The following is a 16,621-nucleotide window of genomic DNA, read 5'->3' on the forward strand; positions in this document are numbered from 1 at the left end:
TAAAAGTTATTCATTTTAGTGGTCATTTCTCTAACTAAACCATTATAAATGTGGAGCACTTCGTGCAATATTAAATATATTTGTTCTTTGAGAAGCAAGCTGACCTGATTGGAAGATTTGTGAAGGCCTCTCCTCTCTTGTAAAAAAGCCATCGCTTTGTAGCACCTGAAATCATGATCATCATAGGTCAATAAAGCAAAATGCTAAAACGTTAAAACTTTGTAGCTGAGTAGACATACTCCATCTGTTCTCGTTCTTGGATTCTACTCAGATTCAGGAGCTTCTCCTGATATGGTGAATGTGTGTCCAAAGCCAGCCGACAACAGGTCCTCACAATTCTAATTAGTTGAAAAAAAGAGCATGAGAAACATACAAAGTCACTACATAAAGGTAAGTTAATGAGTATTAATAGGATTTCTAAAAGTAACTAATGGCATGACAAGTTGATGCTCATCAGTTCAGCGGTTTTCTGTGCTTCCCTTTTTTTTGATGTCTAAATAAAGCAGCCGTTTAACAGCTCACTTTAGTAAAATCACTCCCTTGCAGTTTCTCACAATTTGAATAACTAGCCTGGAGCCTCATGCAGAGATGAGGAGTGAGCTAAGGAGGTCTAGTAGGATCACTTCTACATGATGATTTTCATTTTCAAACTCTACAAAATGCTTTATGCAACATCTCTCTCATATGCAGTGGATTTGTAACTAGTTCTCTTTTCATTGATCAGTATTTTTACCTCAGTTGGTAGAGGTCGGAGAGGCTCCTCCTATCAAAAAGGTCATGAGCAATGGTCTCAGCCAGGTGCATTATGGGCAGGGTCAGGTGGTCGAGTGACAGTGAGTGGAGCTCTGTTTCCAGCAGGTTGAGATAAAACAGACTCTGAGTCTACAAACAAACACGTAAACATATGGAAAAACAAAGAAATACAAGTCAGATTCTTGCGGTAACATCCTAAAAATTATACATACCAATACCATCCAGGGTTTTTATCAGAACAGGAAACGGCCCACAATGCCACCTGCCTGCTCCATTTCCAAATTAATTCAATCTAGTCTCATCACACATTTTTATCTCATTCTGGCAGTAGATCTATTAATTAATTATAACACATATTTAATTCAGAATGCTGGAGTTTCAAACTCAACATCTTAATTTGATCCTCACAGATCAATAAATGCAATTCTACTTGATCTACAAATGACAGCTTCTTCGAGCAGCAATGCTTTTGTCAGCTGATCCTTTGAGCCCATACAGCCAGCGCCTGCTATCTAGAAAACAAGGCTGAAATGAGAGTTTATGACAGTGATAGAAATGTCATAGACATGTATGTAGTCTTGCCTGCTTTGGAATGCTGTGTGTATTGATACATTGAGGGTTACTGTTGGTTCTGAAGATCTGCCTGGCCTGGTCAGGACAGACGAAACCAGCCCAGTCGTTAGGGGTGGAAGGAAGTGATAGATCCAAGACAATGGGTTTAGGTCTCTCTTCTGCAGGAGTAGGCTGATCAAACAGATTAGACACAGAGTTCATTTATTGTTGTTTTTGTTATTATTACGATTATTATTATCATTATTATTTAATTTAAGTTCAGTTAATACCTGTCAAGAACACTTTATATAAATAATATGTATATTTTTAGAGTGGTGTCATGTAGTATCTGGTACCATGTGCAAATATTAAACTTTCTAGCTTAATCTCCATAGAAATTGAGTGTTTAACTTTAAGCATTGTTTCTTTTAATCATACAGACAAAGAGGGTGAACAATGGCCTTGTACTGTATGTTACACACTCCACTAGAAACTGTGTAAATAAGTAGAATTCTGAATCACAATTTCGAGCTATACAGTAGGACTTACATCTTTCGCTTTTTTGCCTTTCCCCTTGTCTTTGCCTTTTTTAGATTCAGCAGAGAGCGGAGGCTGGGGTGGCTGACTCTTTCCCATCTCACTGGCAATCTCATGACACACTGCCATGGACACCTGGAGTAACAAATGTTCCATACTCAAAAAAACATTTTCAGAGCAGCCACATCAACATTGTCTAATTTGAGTGATAGAACAAAATTGTAGTAAAGATGCCCTACCTGCCATATTTTTAGTACAAAGGTGTAAGCTCTGAGCAAGTTCAGCTGGTGCTCAGATGAAGTCCTGTCTGCCATGACAGCGAGCAGAGTGTGTGCTCGTACCAGGCTGTCAAGGCGCCACACCTCCTTCAGATTAGACAAACTTTGTGTGAATAAGGAGCCCTGGACTCCTACCAGGGACTCACACTTCTCCGTGCTCACATCCTTCTTTTTGGACTCGTCCTCTGAAGGAAAGATATACAAATAACATTTACTTTGACAAAGAATCTAACAGGAAACAGATAAATAATCTGTTGATAGAACTGTACAGCAACATTACTTTTCACAATTACAGATGAAGCCAATAATAGAGAGACACAGAACTCTGTAATCAGCTTCTACTTTTTCTTTTATTCGTGTATTCAGTTTGTCTCTTTAAAAAAGTGCTTAGCTATTCTCAGGGGGTAGCCACATGGGATCTTGAGAAATCTGTCTTTGTCTGGGCAGTTCTTTTTCCTCTGAACATTGAAACAATGTACTTGTTTTAATGTTTACACAGGGTAAACCTTCAAATGAAAGTTAAAAACATTGCTGATGTAACTTTCAAATAGTTGTGGCATGGCCCTTTTGTGGATCAGACAGAGCAGATGTTATTCCCCTCAGACTAACACAGAGTTAAACTTCAGGGAGTCCCTAAAATAAAAGTACACAGGCACGTGTTTTCATGTGCAACAACACACACAAATCCCACATGGAAAAGGACCCCTGAGATATGTGCATTTTATTCCCATGTGCGTACCCCCAAGGGGAATTCTCATTCTTTCACCTTCTCCTGAATAATTTAGTTGTTGCATAATTCACAGAACTAAGTAGTGATTTACACAGTTGTGTCATGATACAATGAAAAAGACGAGTCAATAACAGTTGTACCTGCTCCTTCTGTCTGTTCAGTGTCCATGTGTAGAAGGATGTCTACGGCCCACTGAACCTGGTGCTGGGCATCGGCTTTGGGGAAGTTGTGACAGTAAAACCACTCTCCAAACTCTAACAGGAGGTTGACCTTCTGCCACTGAGTATCTACACTCTGATTACAAATTGCATCGCAAACACAAGTGTCAATCACAAACATGGCAAAGATGCGAAGATACCTTTTTTTGCTATTTTCCTTTATTTATTTTCCTTTATTTAGTAACATGTGGCCTGGAGTTTGGTATCTCCAGGCCACACCTCTGAATGAGGTAACAGATATTATTCATCTTAAGCTTAACTCTTAGCTCAGACGTATTCAACTAGTGGTCTGTGGCCCTTTGACAACCTAATTTCGGCTATTCATTTTCAACACTTTTGAATACATAACTATTCTTTTTCAATTGTGAAAACTAGTAAACAAAATGGAGAAAAAAAATCAAAAGTGCATTGTTTTAACAGATTTTTGATGCCTCAAACCTGGCCCTTCTAGAAAAGTGCTTGATTGGGCCTGTCTTAGCCTTAACCTAACCTAGCCCCAACTGAGAGGCCCTTCTCCCGTGTTTCAGGACAAGGCAATGGGCATTCAATTGTAATGGCATGATACCTCCACATGATGGTGCTAGATACTTTTCTAGAAACAATGCCCATGCTCAGTGCAAAAAAGACCATTAGGAAATGAAATGATGAACATGACTAGAATTTTCTACATGATCCAACATGGTCTATTTGCATAAATGTATCATCTATCAGGTTTGGGTATGGTACCAGAATAGAGGTATTACCAACAGAGAGGTGATGGATTTCTGGTAGCAGATGAGTTGTTGGGTTATGTCGCCAGCACACAGTGCAACATGGTGCCACATAAATGAACAGCACTGCTCCCCTTCATCTTTCAACTTCTGCATGTCCATCAGCACACTTGCCCCCTGTCGTGCTTTCACCAGTATTCGTTGTTTCAGCAGAGTTCTGGTCAAACACAGACGGAAATTAGATTTCTTTTTGACTTTCTGTCCCTTTCATATCTCTCCCTCAGTCCCCACTGTGTTATTTTTTTACTCACAGTCGGTGTTTTGTGTGAGGCACGTCTCTTATAGCTTGATCCAGGAGCTGCACAGCACTTTTCCAGTCTGCTTTATCAATGTGGATTTGGAGCAACACACCGTAAATGGCTGCTCTGAGGGTTAGGTCCTCTTCATCTACTCACAGAGGCACATACAGTACATCCAGTATATACACATAGATACATATTTAGATTATTGATTTTGTGATCCAATGCAAACATGTGCGTGTTCTAGGTAATTATGTGAACTACAATATTCAGCGATCCAAATAGACAATCCTAATGCAAACGTCCCAGGGCTCAAAGCTTTATTGTTTATCCTGGAATGATTAACACTTTCTGTGCCATCCATTATTTGCAGTACTGAGGTACAAAATAACCAATCAGATACATAACAGGAAGAAAAAACAAATTTCAAGGGGTATAGTCTCAAAATTCAAAAAGAAATTTCACAGATTATCCATTTCAGGATTCTCTTACCACTCACCTGTTGCTTCATGTTTATAACTCCCACGAGGCATTGCTGTCAAGGTCAGCAAGCCTTCAAATTTGCCCTGTTTCTGAAATAGAACGAGAAAAGATTAATATTTAATACCACCACCCTTAACACTTGAGCCTCAAGGGTGATAGGAGAGTGCTGCTGGTAGTGGTGGATGGTTGGTCATAGTTCAAGCTCACTGATGTACAATATATGAAAAATTGCTATCTGACCTTGCCCTTGATCTGACCCTGGCCCCTTATCGGTAAATCCGGAGCATGCAATATCACAGGGTTCAGTTATACATGTAAGGTAGTCATTTGTGATGCTCACACTGAGAAACATGTATTTCCTGTTAAGATACAGCACAGTTGCACCACTGCTGAAGAACAGTGTCAAGATGGAAAAAAACAGCACAGATGAACATCATTCTGAATTCTCACATAAACTGTCTTTAATTATGGATTTAAAGTTATTCTGCAGCTGAACGACTGTTGATCCCCCTGGCTGGTTTGCTGTCCACAGGCAGTGCTGAGGAGATGTTTTTTCAAGCACACCCACAAGTTCTCTCCCATAACACCCTCAAGGAAATGTTTCATCAAATCTATCATCAATTAAAGATAACACACCAAGTTTAAAAAGTATGCGCCCTATTTTACCTTGTTTTAATGCAAATAAAGTAATAAATTAATAAAAAATCAAATAGGAAATGAGAATTAAAAAACAGGACATGAAAGGTTACTTCTGTCACTTTTGTTTTGCTTCCTTGCCGTTTATTTTGTTGCTAGTACATTTTGGCTGAACTTTTGTTGAGTCAGCAGTTGGCATGGCTAAAAAATTGAAGTTTTGGGAAGGTTGAAGTTTTGATCTGATGCTGGGGCTGGGGAGAGCCTGGAACACTTCCCATAACAGACGGGCAGACTGTGTTCCATTGTTGCCAGGCCTTTTTATTACTCCTGTTAGGTTGCACTATTAATAATGCTCAGTTGTTAAACATCACAGAAAGTCAAAAGGTTAGTTGTGCGCCATCCAGTAGTTAAGCCAGGTGAGGAATAACAGACTCAGCGAATGGAAAATTAATAGCTCCCATGCCTGCAAAACTGAACAGAAAAATGTTGTATCCCTCTTCTTAATTAAAAAAAAAAAAATCAAACATTTAAATAATGTATACACATTTTGTAATTTCTCTAATGTGGTGTGCCTGAGGGTCAAAACAAAACAACATTTCAGAGTACGGATAAGGTAGGTTAATGCTTCACGTTTCTGTTCAAGTGTTTTCTCAAATGTCTGTTTTACGAAACAGTATGTTTTCTGAAATGTTGTGTTTTGACCCTCAATGCCTCTGTACATTGACAGAGTTCACATTGATTAAAGTGAAAGTCTGGATTAGGTGAGGGGGCCATACCTTTGCATGTCTAGTGTTGGTATGAATCAGAGCAATCAGGATCTTCTCAAGGGGCTCTTTGAGCTGCCATCTTCCCTCAGCAGTCTTAGTAAGGGGGAGGCAGGTGTTCCAGTAATGCCTTACAGCTGCAACACACAATGCTGGATTCTCAGCCTTTTCTGCATAGCTACAGTATGGAAAAGAGAAGAAAGCAAGCACATATAAAAGGTAAAACATCTAGTAATCCCCCCGCTTTTTATTTTTATTGTTTATAGCTGCCCAAGGCATTAGTCAATACATGAAGTGAGTGTAAAGAGCACCTGACACTGGACAGAAGCACCTTCATAGCCTCTATGTAGGTGTGTAGGTCTCCGTTGGACTCGTGGACCAAACTCAAACCCTTCAAACAAGCTGCACTGCTCAGCATCTCATTCACTGCAGTCAGGCCATAGCTAGGGATTTGAGGATATGTCAATCAAAGTCAACCAATCAATAAACTAAAATGTGTAACTGACATACCCTTGGAAAATCTGAAACTTACAACTCAATTCAAACTTTGAGACTTGAAAAATGCAAAGCAATGCTGGCTCATTAATATCCCCTGCAATACTCTTGAATATTCACAAGATGTCACCTGGCCCTCAGAGAGCTTGGGAAGCAAAAGTGCTTTCCATAACAAGGCACACACATGCATATCAAGGACACTCTCTCCTGTCCATTTTTAAGAATAAGAGAAAAAAGACTGATGTGCCCAAATATTGGTTTAAATAAATTGTATTCAGCCAACTACACTCACAAAACACAGGGCATAGTGCGGAGGCCTTTAGCTGCTCCTTCCTCCAGCTGCAGAGCGCTGTTGGTGCAGCACAACACCAGACTGTGGTCCTTGGCATCGTGGCAGAAGGCAGCCAGCTGGCACCACACCTGCAGCTCCACCACAGCATCAGTCCAGCTGCATTCAGACACCATGCTCACCAGCTTTAGGTGAGGATAGAGATGAGGGGAGATGAAGAAAATGGAGGTGGTGAGGGAAAAGAAAAGGAGAAGAGAGGAGGGGGTTTGAGAAAATGGGGATGAGGGATTGAGAGAAAAGATGAGAAGAGGGAGGAGGAGAATTGAGGGGAGGCATGCAGGGAGGCAATGAAAACAAGGGAGGGAAATATAGAGGAGAGGGGGGATTATGCAAGCAGGGAGTTGGAGAAAATTGGGAGGAGTGAGGATGACAGGGAAGGGCAAAGAAGGTGATGGGAGAGGAAGGAGAAGAAAAGGGAAGGAATGGAAATGAAGGATATGAGAGGGAAAAGACATGAGGTGGTAGGCAAAGTAAAAAAAGGACAGACACAAGGGAATGAGAAGAGTGAAAGGAGGTACACAGAAAATGAAATGTGAGAAGGATTAAGCAGGAGTTGAAGAAAGGGGGAAGGGAGCAATGGAAGGAATTTAAGTGAGGGAGGAGTGAATGAGTATGGGAAGAAAGAAAGAAGGAGAAAAGACAGCCAAGAAGAGATAGATGGATGAGAGAGAGTAGAAGACGATATACAGTAGTTGTGAAAACAAGCCCAAGTACCTCAAGTGTCAAAGAAAGTGATTCTCCACAGATAAAATGCACAGCACACCTCATGTCAAAGAAGTTTCTGACCAAATCTGACCAAAGCGAGATGATTGAGGAAGCTACAGTAATTAAGAAGATAATGGCACATGATGAGATGACGACAGGCTCTGAAGACTCAGACTGGGTCATATTAGCATCTGTTGTTGCCATCTGGGCAACAGCTACTGTATTAAAACATGAAGAGAGGACAGCACATACTGTGGAGAGACTGGGAACAGAGAACTCCATATGCCTCGGGTTCCTATTGCACTGGAGCATCTCCACTGCAACCAGCACACGCGTCATCGCCGACACTTCCTCGTTCTCACACTGGGAAAGAGAACAATGCATTCTGAGCACTTCAGTGCAGTCCTCTGCTGAACATACACCAATCCCTTAAGTTTAATTATAGAAAAGACACATACATGTATTACTATTTGCTTATAAATTATACATGGACCTGCAGTATAATTATCATATCGTATGTGTCCCAACTACTGCAGAGATGACCTTGTTGATAATGCATGACTTCCTATTGTGTGGAAAATGAGTTGATGAATGATTTATTGAGATTAGAGATAACCCCCCCCCCCCCATTTATATTAACACTGCATTTCTTAATTTGCATGGCAAGAAACAAACCTCATTTAGCTGTGACTCAAAGCACATCAGGCTGAGGGGACTAATGTAGGGCAGGAGAAATCTTGGCTGACAAATGGTCATAGGATTACGGTGACTAATGAAACAGCCCCTCTAAATGACAAATTGCATAAGTGCATTGCCCACATTTTTATCCCACTGTAAAGCAGCACCATTGGGAAATATGACATCCGGAGATGATCACAGAGCAGCGGATACGCTGCTGTAATATGGATATGGCGGAAGTAACACCTACCACATCAAAAAGATTAATAAAAATGTCAGGCATCAGAAAAGCCTATCAATATTATAAGCATATTTAAGAAGGACTGCGAGGAGACCATAATACAGGATACATAATGAATGTGACATGACTATGTTGTGACAATGAGCAATATAGTTGTCTCAGTGAGTACTCATCCTCCTTCACATTACACATATTTCATGGCGCAATAAAGAAAAATGCCAAGCAGCCTTTTTATCTTAGATACATTATACATAGAGGTATCCTCTAAGTGAAATAGTAAAGTATAAAAACATTATCTTTGTCACATCAAATGTAAAAAAAATCCAAATTTCAATACTAAAGTGTTTATGGCCAATTTTGTTTGTTTTCCTCCATTGTTTTGCTGCTACTTCTTCTGCCAACTGTGTTCTCAAACTACAAATGCAATGCTGAGGGATTACAATTTCAAATGCATTCTCCTAAACTTCGAACTATTTCTGGTTCTTTCCACACAGGTCTCTTTACTTTCCTTGCCAAAACATCCTGATTTGTAGAAATAAGCCTCAGTACACACACTGGGTTCAGAATTCACTTGTTAGTCTTCTGACAACATTATCAATCTTGATCTCAGTGACTTGACTCAGTTCAAGAGTGAACTTGTTTCCATGGTGCCAGCTCATTCACTGTGGACATGAACATGCAGAGGTACAAAACAGAAGAAGCAGGAGTGAGGTGTGTGAATGCAAAGCGGGAAAAAATCTTTGTAACAGTGTCAATGTTAAGGGTTTATGTGTATGTGCTGTTTGTCTCTTCTCCCCTCCTGTCATCTCTAGCTTTGCCCTAATAGATGATTTTCATAGCAGCCATTTTGACATCAAACAGCAGGGTAAACACAGGTGTTACCAATGATACTAATTAAGATTCCATTCCATTCAGCTCAAACAGAGTCAAGGTGTTGCTATTGTGCATGTTGGCTCACTGGAAAGTCTCCGCCATACTAAATGGAACCAAACCTTTATTAATTTTCATTAATTAAACCTGTGTTTACCTTCTTTTTCAAGTAACTATGGCTGCTGTGACAAAGGTTTATTGCTCAATGAGGTTCACCTGGCCTAGTAGAGGCAGTACTTACAGCCCCTGTGCCAGCCTCAGAAGGGAGAGGCTTCTGGAGTGGGGACTGATGGTCTTTATGTCTCTCAGCATGGGATTTTGTACTGTTGTTGTGTTTTAACTGAGTGTCTTTTTTTTAATCTTAATTTAGTGTCAGTTGTGGAATGTTTTGTCACCCCATGCTGCCTAAGGGTGGGGCAATAATCTAGGTATTCATGATTCTGTAGTACAGTATTTAAATGTTTAAGCTTGCAAGCCAAGGGCCTCTTCATCAGTCAATTTGAGATGTTTTCGGCACCTCTCTCTCACTAAGGTCATGGGCTCACCCACCTTAGAAAAGATGAAGTAGGATTTGCCACACAAACTGTTTCATCTATGATGTTTGGTCAGGGAGAATATTAAAGTGTGGCCTGAATGAAACCGAAGATATACTGCCTAAATGATTTTGTAATTTAGGCTTCAGTTTGTTTATCACCACTAAATGGTGATGTGGTGTGCAGAAAAAAAAGTATGCAGTATTTATTCTTAGACACCAGTGTGTGTTTTGTTGATTGTAGGAGGAGGTTTGAGAACACAACACCATGTGGAGCAAGCATTTGGCAATTTGCAAATGGTAACAGTTTTTTTGTGTCTGTGTTCTATAAACAGGGGTTTTGTTTCTTACAATGCACCAAAACAAGCGAGAACAACTTAAAGCAAAAGCTGCTGTAGTTACTCCTGGTCAGTGTCTCGAGTAAGTCAATTAGTCAATGTGTTTGACTTATGATCAGCAGGCAATTTGAGGGAGGCTGAAAGGGAACGTCACCCTCCTTGTTAGCAAAATGACCAAAAAGGCATCCTCCTTGTTAACCTGCTACACCCCCCTCTCCATCTCAGAGTAGCAGAGAGAGTGCAGAGGTTTTTTTTAGTTGAATATGTTCATCGTGCACGATTCTGTCCATGGTGCTGAAGTAGCAGCACCATGGACAGAACCATGGACAGAACCATGCACCTTTTTCTCTCAGCCCTGCTCTTCTGTCAGTTTCGTCTCTGATCTATAATATTCTCTAAAATATTCACTGCAAAAACTCAATTATTTACTATATTGTAGTTAAGTGTCACCTTCATGACCAAAGCCACAAGTTGCAATGTTTGGTCGTGGAAGAGCGAGAGGATCACAAAGACACACTGTTGCCTCTAGTATTCCTGCCATATTTCTAGGATCATTCAGTCGCATCTGTGCTGCTGAAAATACACCCCCAGACCAACCCATCTCTTTAAAAAACATATGTTGGGGAGACATGACTATAGAAATAACAAAACAAAAACAAAACAAAAAGACAAACAAACAAAATTAACAAACCGTGACTGCCCAGAATAAAAAGCTTCCAAGTACTGCTTCTAAAAAAAATACTACTTAATTAGCCAGGACATTGCACAAACAACAAACATATAAAATACAGCTTGTTATTTTTGAAAATAAGATCTCATACTCATGTCATATCCTATTATGATTCTAACTGGAACTCTAACTTACAATGTGCCTGTATATACACAATAGGGTTGGCACGACATGCTCGCCAGCTTGGGCACCTAAAATACTTGTTAAATATTATATTTATAAGTAAATATCACTTCCCATAATTACAGTTTACTAAATAACGTTAGTGATAAAATAATTTAAACTAGAATTAAAATGAATCCACATTTACAAAAAACAGCACATAATTCATGCTGAGTGGTACCATAATCCATAACTTCTGGATAAAGAGGAGACCACACAAGAACAATTTGTATATTACACAGCGAGCAAATGTAGCAGGACTTTTCAGTCCTGATGGACATTAGAATTTGAATTTGCTGCAAGAGTAAACTGAGCCGGACGCATGTGCACTTGGTGGTGTGTGGAACATCAAGTGTAAAGCAGAATTTAATATGCAGGATTTTGTTTCCAAGGCTTCTTCTCTGTGGACCTCTAGATTCATGAAGCTCCACTAACACAACACAAGTGCTGCCATAGACCATAGTGATATGATGGTAGAGCTTAGAAGACATGTTTGAACAGATCTTTTCACATCTCAAGACTGTTCTGTGACAAAATAAAGGTTAGCTTGCCAAGATATGACTTTTAATAGAGGTAACATGGTCATATACAAATGCTGTCTGTAAATCTTAAAGATTTTGAATTGTATGTCATAAAAATAACAACTAATTCAACAATTTCTGAAAGGTTTGGATGATTTTAAATGCTTCTGTAGTTACTAAGAAAGGAAGGACTTTACGTTCAAACGTATCAATGTCTTCATGAATAGCTGGTGCAACCTAATGCTAGACTAGGACATAATTTGGGAAGAACAACGAACAGTGCTTTAAAATGTTGATTATGCCCTAAACATGGATTATCAACCTACAATAAAGGTCACTGACAGTTTTGGGCTGATGTGGAGAATGGTACCTCATCTTTTGTGTCCATCTTTGAACCAATCTGTTGTTGCTGGAGCCTCTTAATTTGCACCCATGTTGCCACCACCTGCTTCCTGACTGAGATGGGGACGGTCTCCCCTGGGATGTTGCAGTTGGACATGTGCAGGGCGTAGTCACACAGCTAGGAGGAAGTGTAGAAAACAACACTGAGCTTGCATTCTATCAGCTAAAAGTATTTAGTAGGATATTAACAGCCAAAGAAGCTCTATAAACAGACTGTGATATTAACATAGTCAGGATTATATATAATCCTTAACGATGTTAAACATGTTAATGTGGATTTAAGTGTCTATCAAATACCATACATTATGGTACATATCTTTAAGACTGTGCACACCCTGGACTTTCTCTAGCCCAAGGCCCTCTGCCAGCCTGTCAGCTGCAGACCCGACTGACATACAGAACAAACTCAAAATTCAGTAAGACTTTGTTCAAGTTAGATACTGTATCTGACCCTGCTGTACTGTAGACTATTTATAAAAAATGCATTGAAAAGGATAATTTTTTATCTTTCCTTCCAAAAGGAAACAGACACGATGAAATTGAGTTAATAATTCACTGATAAAGTGCCTTTCATCTGGAGTTAGAGCTGATACTCATGGAGGATCCTTTGAATAGAAAAGGAGAAAGGAAACAGGGTTTAATTGGCAAGTGCGGCAAAGAGAACAGAGAAATCATACTTCAACAGCACAAAGAAAGCTAGTCATGAAATCTACATGTGAGTGTGAACGCATGTGTGTGCATGCATGGCTGGATGAATAATGGGTGTCAAAGTGAGAAAAAGATAAAAAAGAATGTCCTGAGAGAGCTTCAACTTTTCATCTGTGATGCTCTAACATCTGTCATGATATCATATCAAGGAAGAATCAATGCTTTCTACAGACACAGACATGTACTGTATGAAACCAAAATAACCTAGTCTGTTCTGGTGAACGCCATCTCCTTTCTGACAAAATAATACTCCACCTAAGGGGTGAAATACATTTAAGGGGATATTTGTAATAGACACTTACTTGCCAGGCACATTGTAAGGAGGATGACAAGTTTGCTCCAAAATAATGAAAAAAGCTTCCCATCTGTTCTATAAAACAGGTCAGCATCTGTATGACAATGACCTGTTTCATCATTCATAATGCAGACAATTAAAAGAGAACATTTGGAAGGCTGAACACAAGCTGTAGTTTGAAAAGTGAAATATAGAATGTGAAAGTTTGAAACTTTCAAATCATTGACATTGTGTAACTGTTTCTGAACAGGTCTTGCAAGGACTCAGTGGACTTCATTCAGGGACTGTATACAATCTCCTTTGAGAGTCTCAGCACAATCTCTTCAGCGATTCATATCCGTTTTTAAGCTTTGAATGCTGAAGATTCAGTCATTGTTTTCACGGTGGAAAGATCAGAAACTGAAACAAAGAGCAGCTCAAAACACCACAATAAGTCTGGGAGAGAATTGCTTCAATCATGTTTGCTTCAACAAAATACAACCAATCAAGAGATTTCCAAGTAAACATGTTTTGATTAGTTGTACTTGCTCTGGGTCCCAGAAAATGTGGGTTCTAAGTTGTCAATATTTTATGTTACATGATACCTGGAGGTTTCTAAACTCTGGGAAAAGTATTCTAACTTATGACCTCAACAATCCTTCGTAAGCGTTGATTATTTTTTCAGCTTCTACAAGTTTTAGACAGAATCAGTGACTGTGCAATTGCCAGTTGAGTTTTACCAGATGGCTGCCTTGTAATTAGTTTGTGGTTATAGGCTTTTTTATCTTTAGGCGGACACCATTACTAAATAAATTGCTTTGCAAATTCATGGTGATGTTGGGAGTTTTTATATAAATTAATGGTGAGAGAGGGCATTAAATCTAAATGCATAATGATGTGTGCAGCTGTTACGCAGATTTGTTGTGACATGGGAAAATGCTTTCTTTGGTAGAAATACCGCCTCACGGTTGGATGCCTCCATGCACCAGTCAAGATGCAGTTTGCATTCATGTCTACCCCCCAAAGTTATCACTATATTGGCATGTTTGACTCCTGTGAGAAACACGCCGTCTTCACTCTGAGACTATTTTAACAGGGGAGTACAGAGGACTGATTAAGAGCTTTATCACATGGTACAATGACAATCACCTGAAGCTAAAATATCAGCAAAACCAATAAGCTTGTGGTGGACTACTGCTGTGCTGCTTTCTATTAGTGTGTAAGTTCACTGACAGAAACAAAATACAATATAGACACACAATAGATAAAAGTCTATTACAAGACACTGTACCATCAACATGATTTTGAAGCTGTTATTCTAAGGTTGAAATTTTACATAATGTTGCTATAAAAGGACATTTCATCATTTCAATTTTACTGTGATGCAAAGCAAAGTCATTATCTTCACAAATACTTCTATGGTACTGATACATAAATACATCAGATAAAATGCAACTGGGCCAAGTGTGAGTGCGCCTTTAGTCTAAGCCACACACAGACATACCTCCAGTGCCTTGCGGACTTCCTGCAGGGCAGCAGGGTCTAAGGAAATCCCATGGACACTTGTAGCTTTCTCCATCCCCTTCTCAGCTCTCTTTCTGCCCTTGTCTCCTTGCCGGGCTGTCTCGAAGCTGTCTGGTCCACATAGAGGCTGGATCAACCCCCGGGCCACAGCATCGCAGAGGAGCACAAACAGAGCACGATTCCTGGGAAATACAATCCAAAGAATGCTCTAAACTGACATTCTCAAGAAAAACAAGGACTGAAAGTTGGGCTTGAAGGCCAAACATCTTTGTTTTTATGTTTATGTTCTTCCTGAAAGTCAAAACCCTTACAACAAATTTGGATGCCGTAGTGTACATTTGTCTCCTTGGTCACATTATTACAGAAGAATGTCACTGACATTCACATAATTATCACTGTGCTCAAGGGCAGTTTGGTCTGTTTTCATGAACATTCACGGCTTCCTTCCATAGCCAGAAATAAGAGCAGAGCTTAAACTGCTCCTTGGTGAGTGAAACAGACATTCTTCAAAAGTCAACTTTGAGCAGGCCTTAAATTCTTTTTCTAAGGACAAGTGTACATATTGCAGGTATCAGCTGAAAAGGTAATCATTTTCAAGTTTCAGCAGAATCGAAAGACGTGTTTGCATAGTAGTCCAGTGAGGGTTGAGTGAATGACTGCTGGGCAGTGCTTTCAAAAAATGTACAGTCATCAGTCTAAATATAGCTATGTTTCCTGTTTCTTGATATGTTGACATTTGGTGAATGAGTTTTCATCAAATGCCTGTGACATCCTGGTTCAAACCTGTTTACATAAACAGTCACATCAGCATCAACTGCACAAATTAGTCTTTCATTCATTGTCGGTGGAGCAGCTTGGCTCTTATTGGTGCTGGCCCAAAATAAACTGCAGGCCAAATACCCAAACATCTATCCAATGAGTACATACCCTGGAATAAAACTGATACTAATTTAGGGACCCGGCCTACCCCGTGTACTCCGTCTTTCGGATCATCTCCACCAGAATCTGGAAGGTAGGAATCAGGCATGTGTACTCCCCAGCTGCCAACAAGTGGCTGCTGTAGTTCCACAGGTAAATGGCTGCATTTGCTACCACCCACGGCTCTCTGATCTCTGCTCCAAGCTCTGCTGCCCGCAAGAAGTTGGAGGTGGCGTAGGCTGACAGAGCCTGGATCCAGTCCCTGGGTGAGAGAGGTAGAAAGGTACAGTAGGTAGTGGGAAAGAGAGGGAGAGAGTTTTGTTTTGTGTAAGAGAGAAAGACAGTAAAGTGGCCACAAGGTGTTCTCTAATTAAACTAAAGGTGAAAAGTCAATGAATTTTTAAAAAGTTCCTTGTTAAAACTTATAATGCATGAGTTTTTTTACATGAATAGTTCCATTAGCTGAATAAAATTGGCATGCTTTGCTGGCAGGTTTTTCTGCATGATGCACAAAAGAGCCTGGAATGCACCCTAACAATGTCAAATAAATTATATCTAATGAGGCATCAACAGCAATTTATCAAGCACCTGGATACACATTGATAGCTCTCAGCCCTCATAATGTTACGAAGTGCTGAAAGCAAGTTTCAGGCAAATTTCAGGCAAAGTGTAATAATAGTGCAGTAGTTTCACTGCTGAAAGTAATATGTTAGGTCTTGTCAATTCAATAAAGAGAGTAGGCTGTAAAGACTAAAGGGAGACAACCATGACTGTAATCCAGGGAGACAAGTTACAGGTATAAAGCTGTCTTAAAATAAAAAATAAAAAGTACGGATTTTATGTGGCTCCAATGTGGAGTTTTGAATCCCACAATCAGTCAGTAATATACAGTAACCACCCTTAACAACATAACTCGTATCTGTCTGTAAATGGTATGAGGCGGTGGTAGTGTCTGACCTGGAGCTTTGTGGTGTACAGACATCTTGGTCTTTAGTTAAATAATCATAATATTTAAAGGTTTAGTTTTTGTTGTGTCATTCCCACCACTGCCTTTTATTATTTCTGGCCAGTTACACAAATGTATTACTATTAAAATGTATTACAATAAACTGTTGCATTGTAGTTGTGATCTGGTCCCTGTTCACATGTTTTACAAACAAACCAAGAGGAGTGAATATGAAGTAATACAGACTGACAGGTAACTTGTTAATTTG

At 39.7% G+C, this 16,621-nt stretch overlaps 1 protein-coding gene across 4 annotated transcripts in view; it reads right to left on the reverse strand.

Annotated features, from left to right (window-relative positions):
• cfap46 (cilia and flagella associated protein 46) overlaps positions 1–16,621 on the reverse strand; it is a 60,776-nt gene that overhangs the window by 27,124 nt on the left and 17,031 nt on the right. For all 4 annotated transcript variants that reach the window (XM_084376002.1, XM_084376003.1, XM_084376001.1 and 1 more), the window contains exons 18-34: positions 15,457–15,669; positions 14,470–14,671; positions 11,952–12,101; positions 7,762–7,872; positions 6,748–6,929; positions 6,272–6,403; positions 5,973–6,138; positions 4,577–4,649; positions 4,090–4,225; positions 3,812–3,995; positions 2,991–3,144; positions 2,082–2,305; positions 1,855–1,977; positions 1,336–1,497; positions 734–882; positions 240–338; positions 105–165 (exon numbers count right to left, since the gene is read on the reverse strand). In XM_084376002.1, coding sequence (XP_084232128.1) covers positions 105–165; positions 240–338; positions 734–882; positions 1,336–1,497; positions 1,855–1,977; positions 2,082–2,305; positions 2,991–3,144; positions 3,812–3,995; positions 4,090–4,225; positions 4,577–4,649; positions 5,973–6,138; positions 6,272–6,403; positions 6,748–6,929; positions 7,762–7,872; positions 11,952–12,101; positions 14,470–14,671; positions 15,457–15,669 — 2,521 coding nt within the window. The remainder of the gene's footprint in view (positions 1–104; positions 166–239; positions 339–733; positions 883–1,335; positions 1,498–1,854; positions 1,978–2,081; positions 2,306–2,990; positions 3,145–3,811; positions 3,996–4,089; positions 4,226–4,576; positions 4,650–5,972; positions 6,139–6,271; positions 6,404–6,747; positions 6,930–7,761; positions 7,873–11,951; positions 12,102–14,469; positions 14,672–15,456; positions 15,670–16,621) is intronic.

The sequence above is a fragment of the Pagrus pagrus genome, assembly GCF_965226575.1.
Source record: "Pagrus pagrus genome assembly, chromosome: 15".
Classification (NCBI taxonomy): domain Eukaryota; kingdom Metazoa; phylum Chordata; class Actinopteri; order Spariformes; family Sparidae; genus Pagrus; species Pagrus pagrus.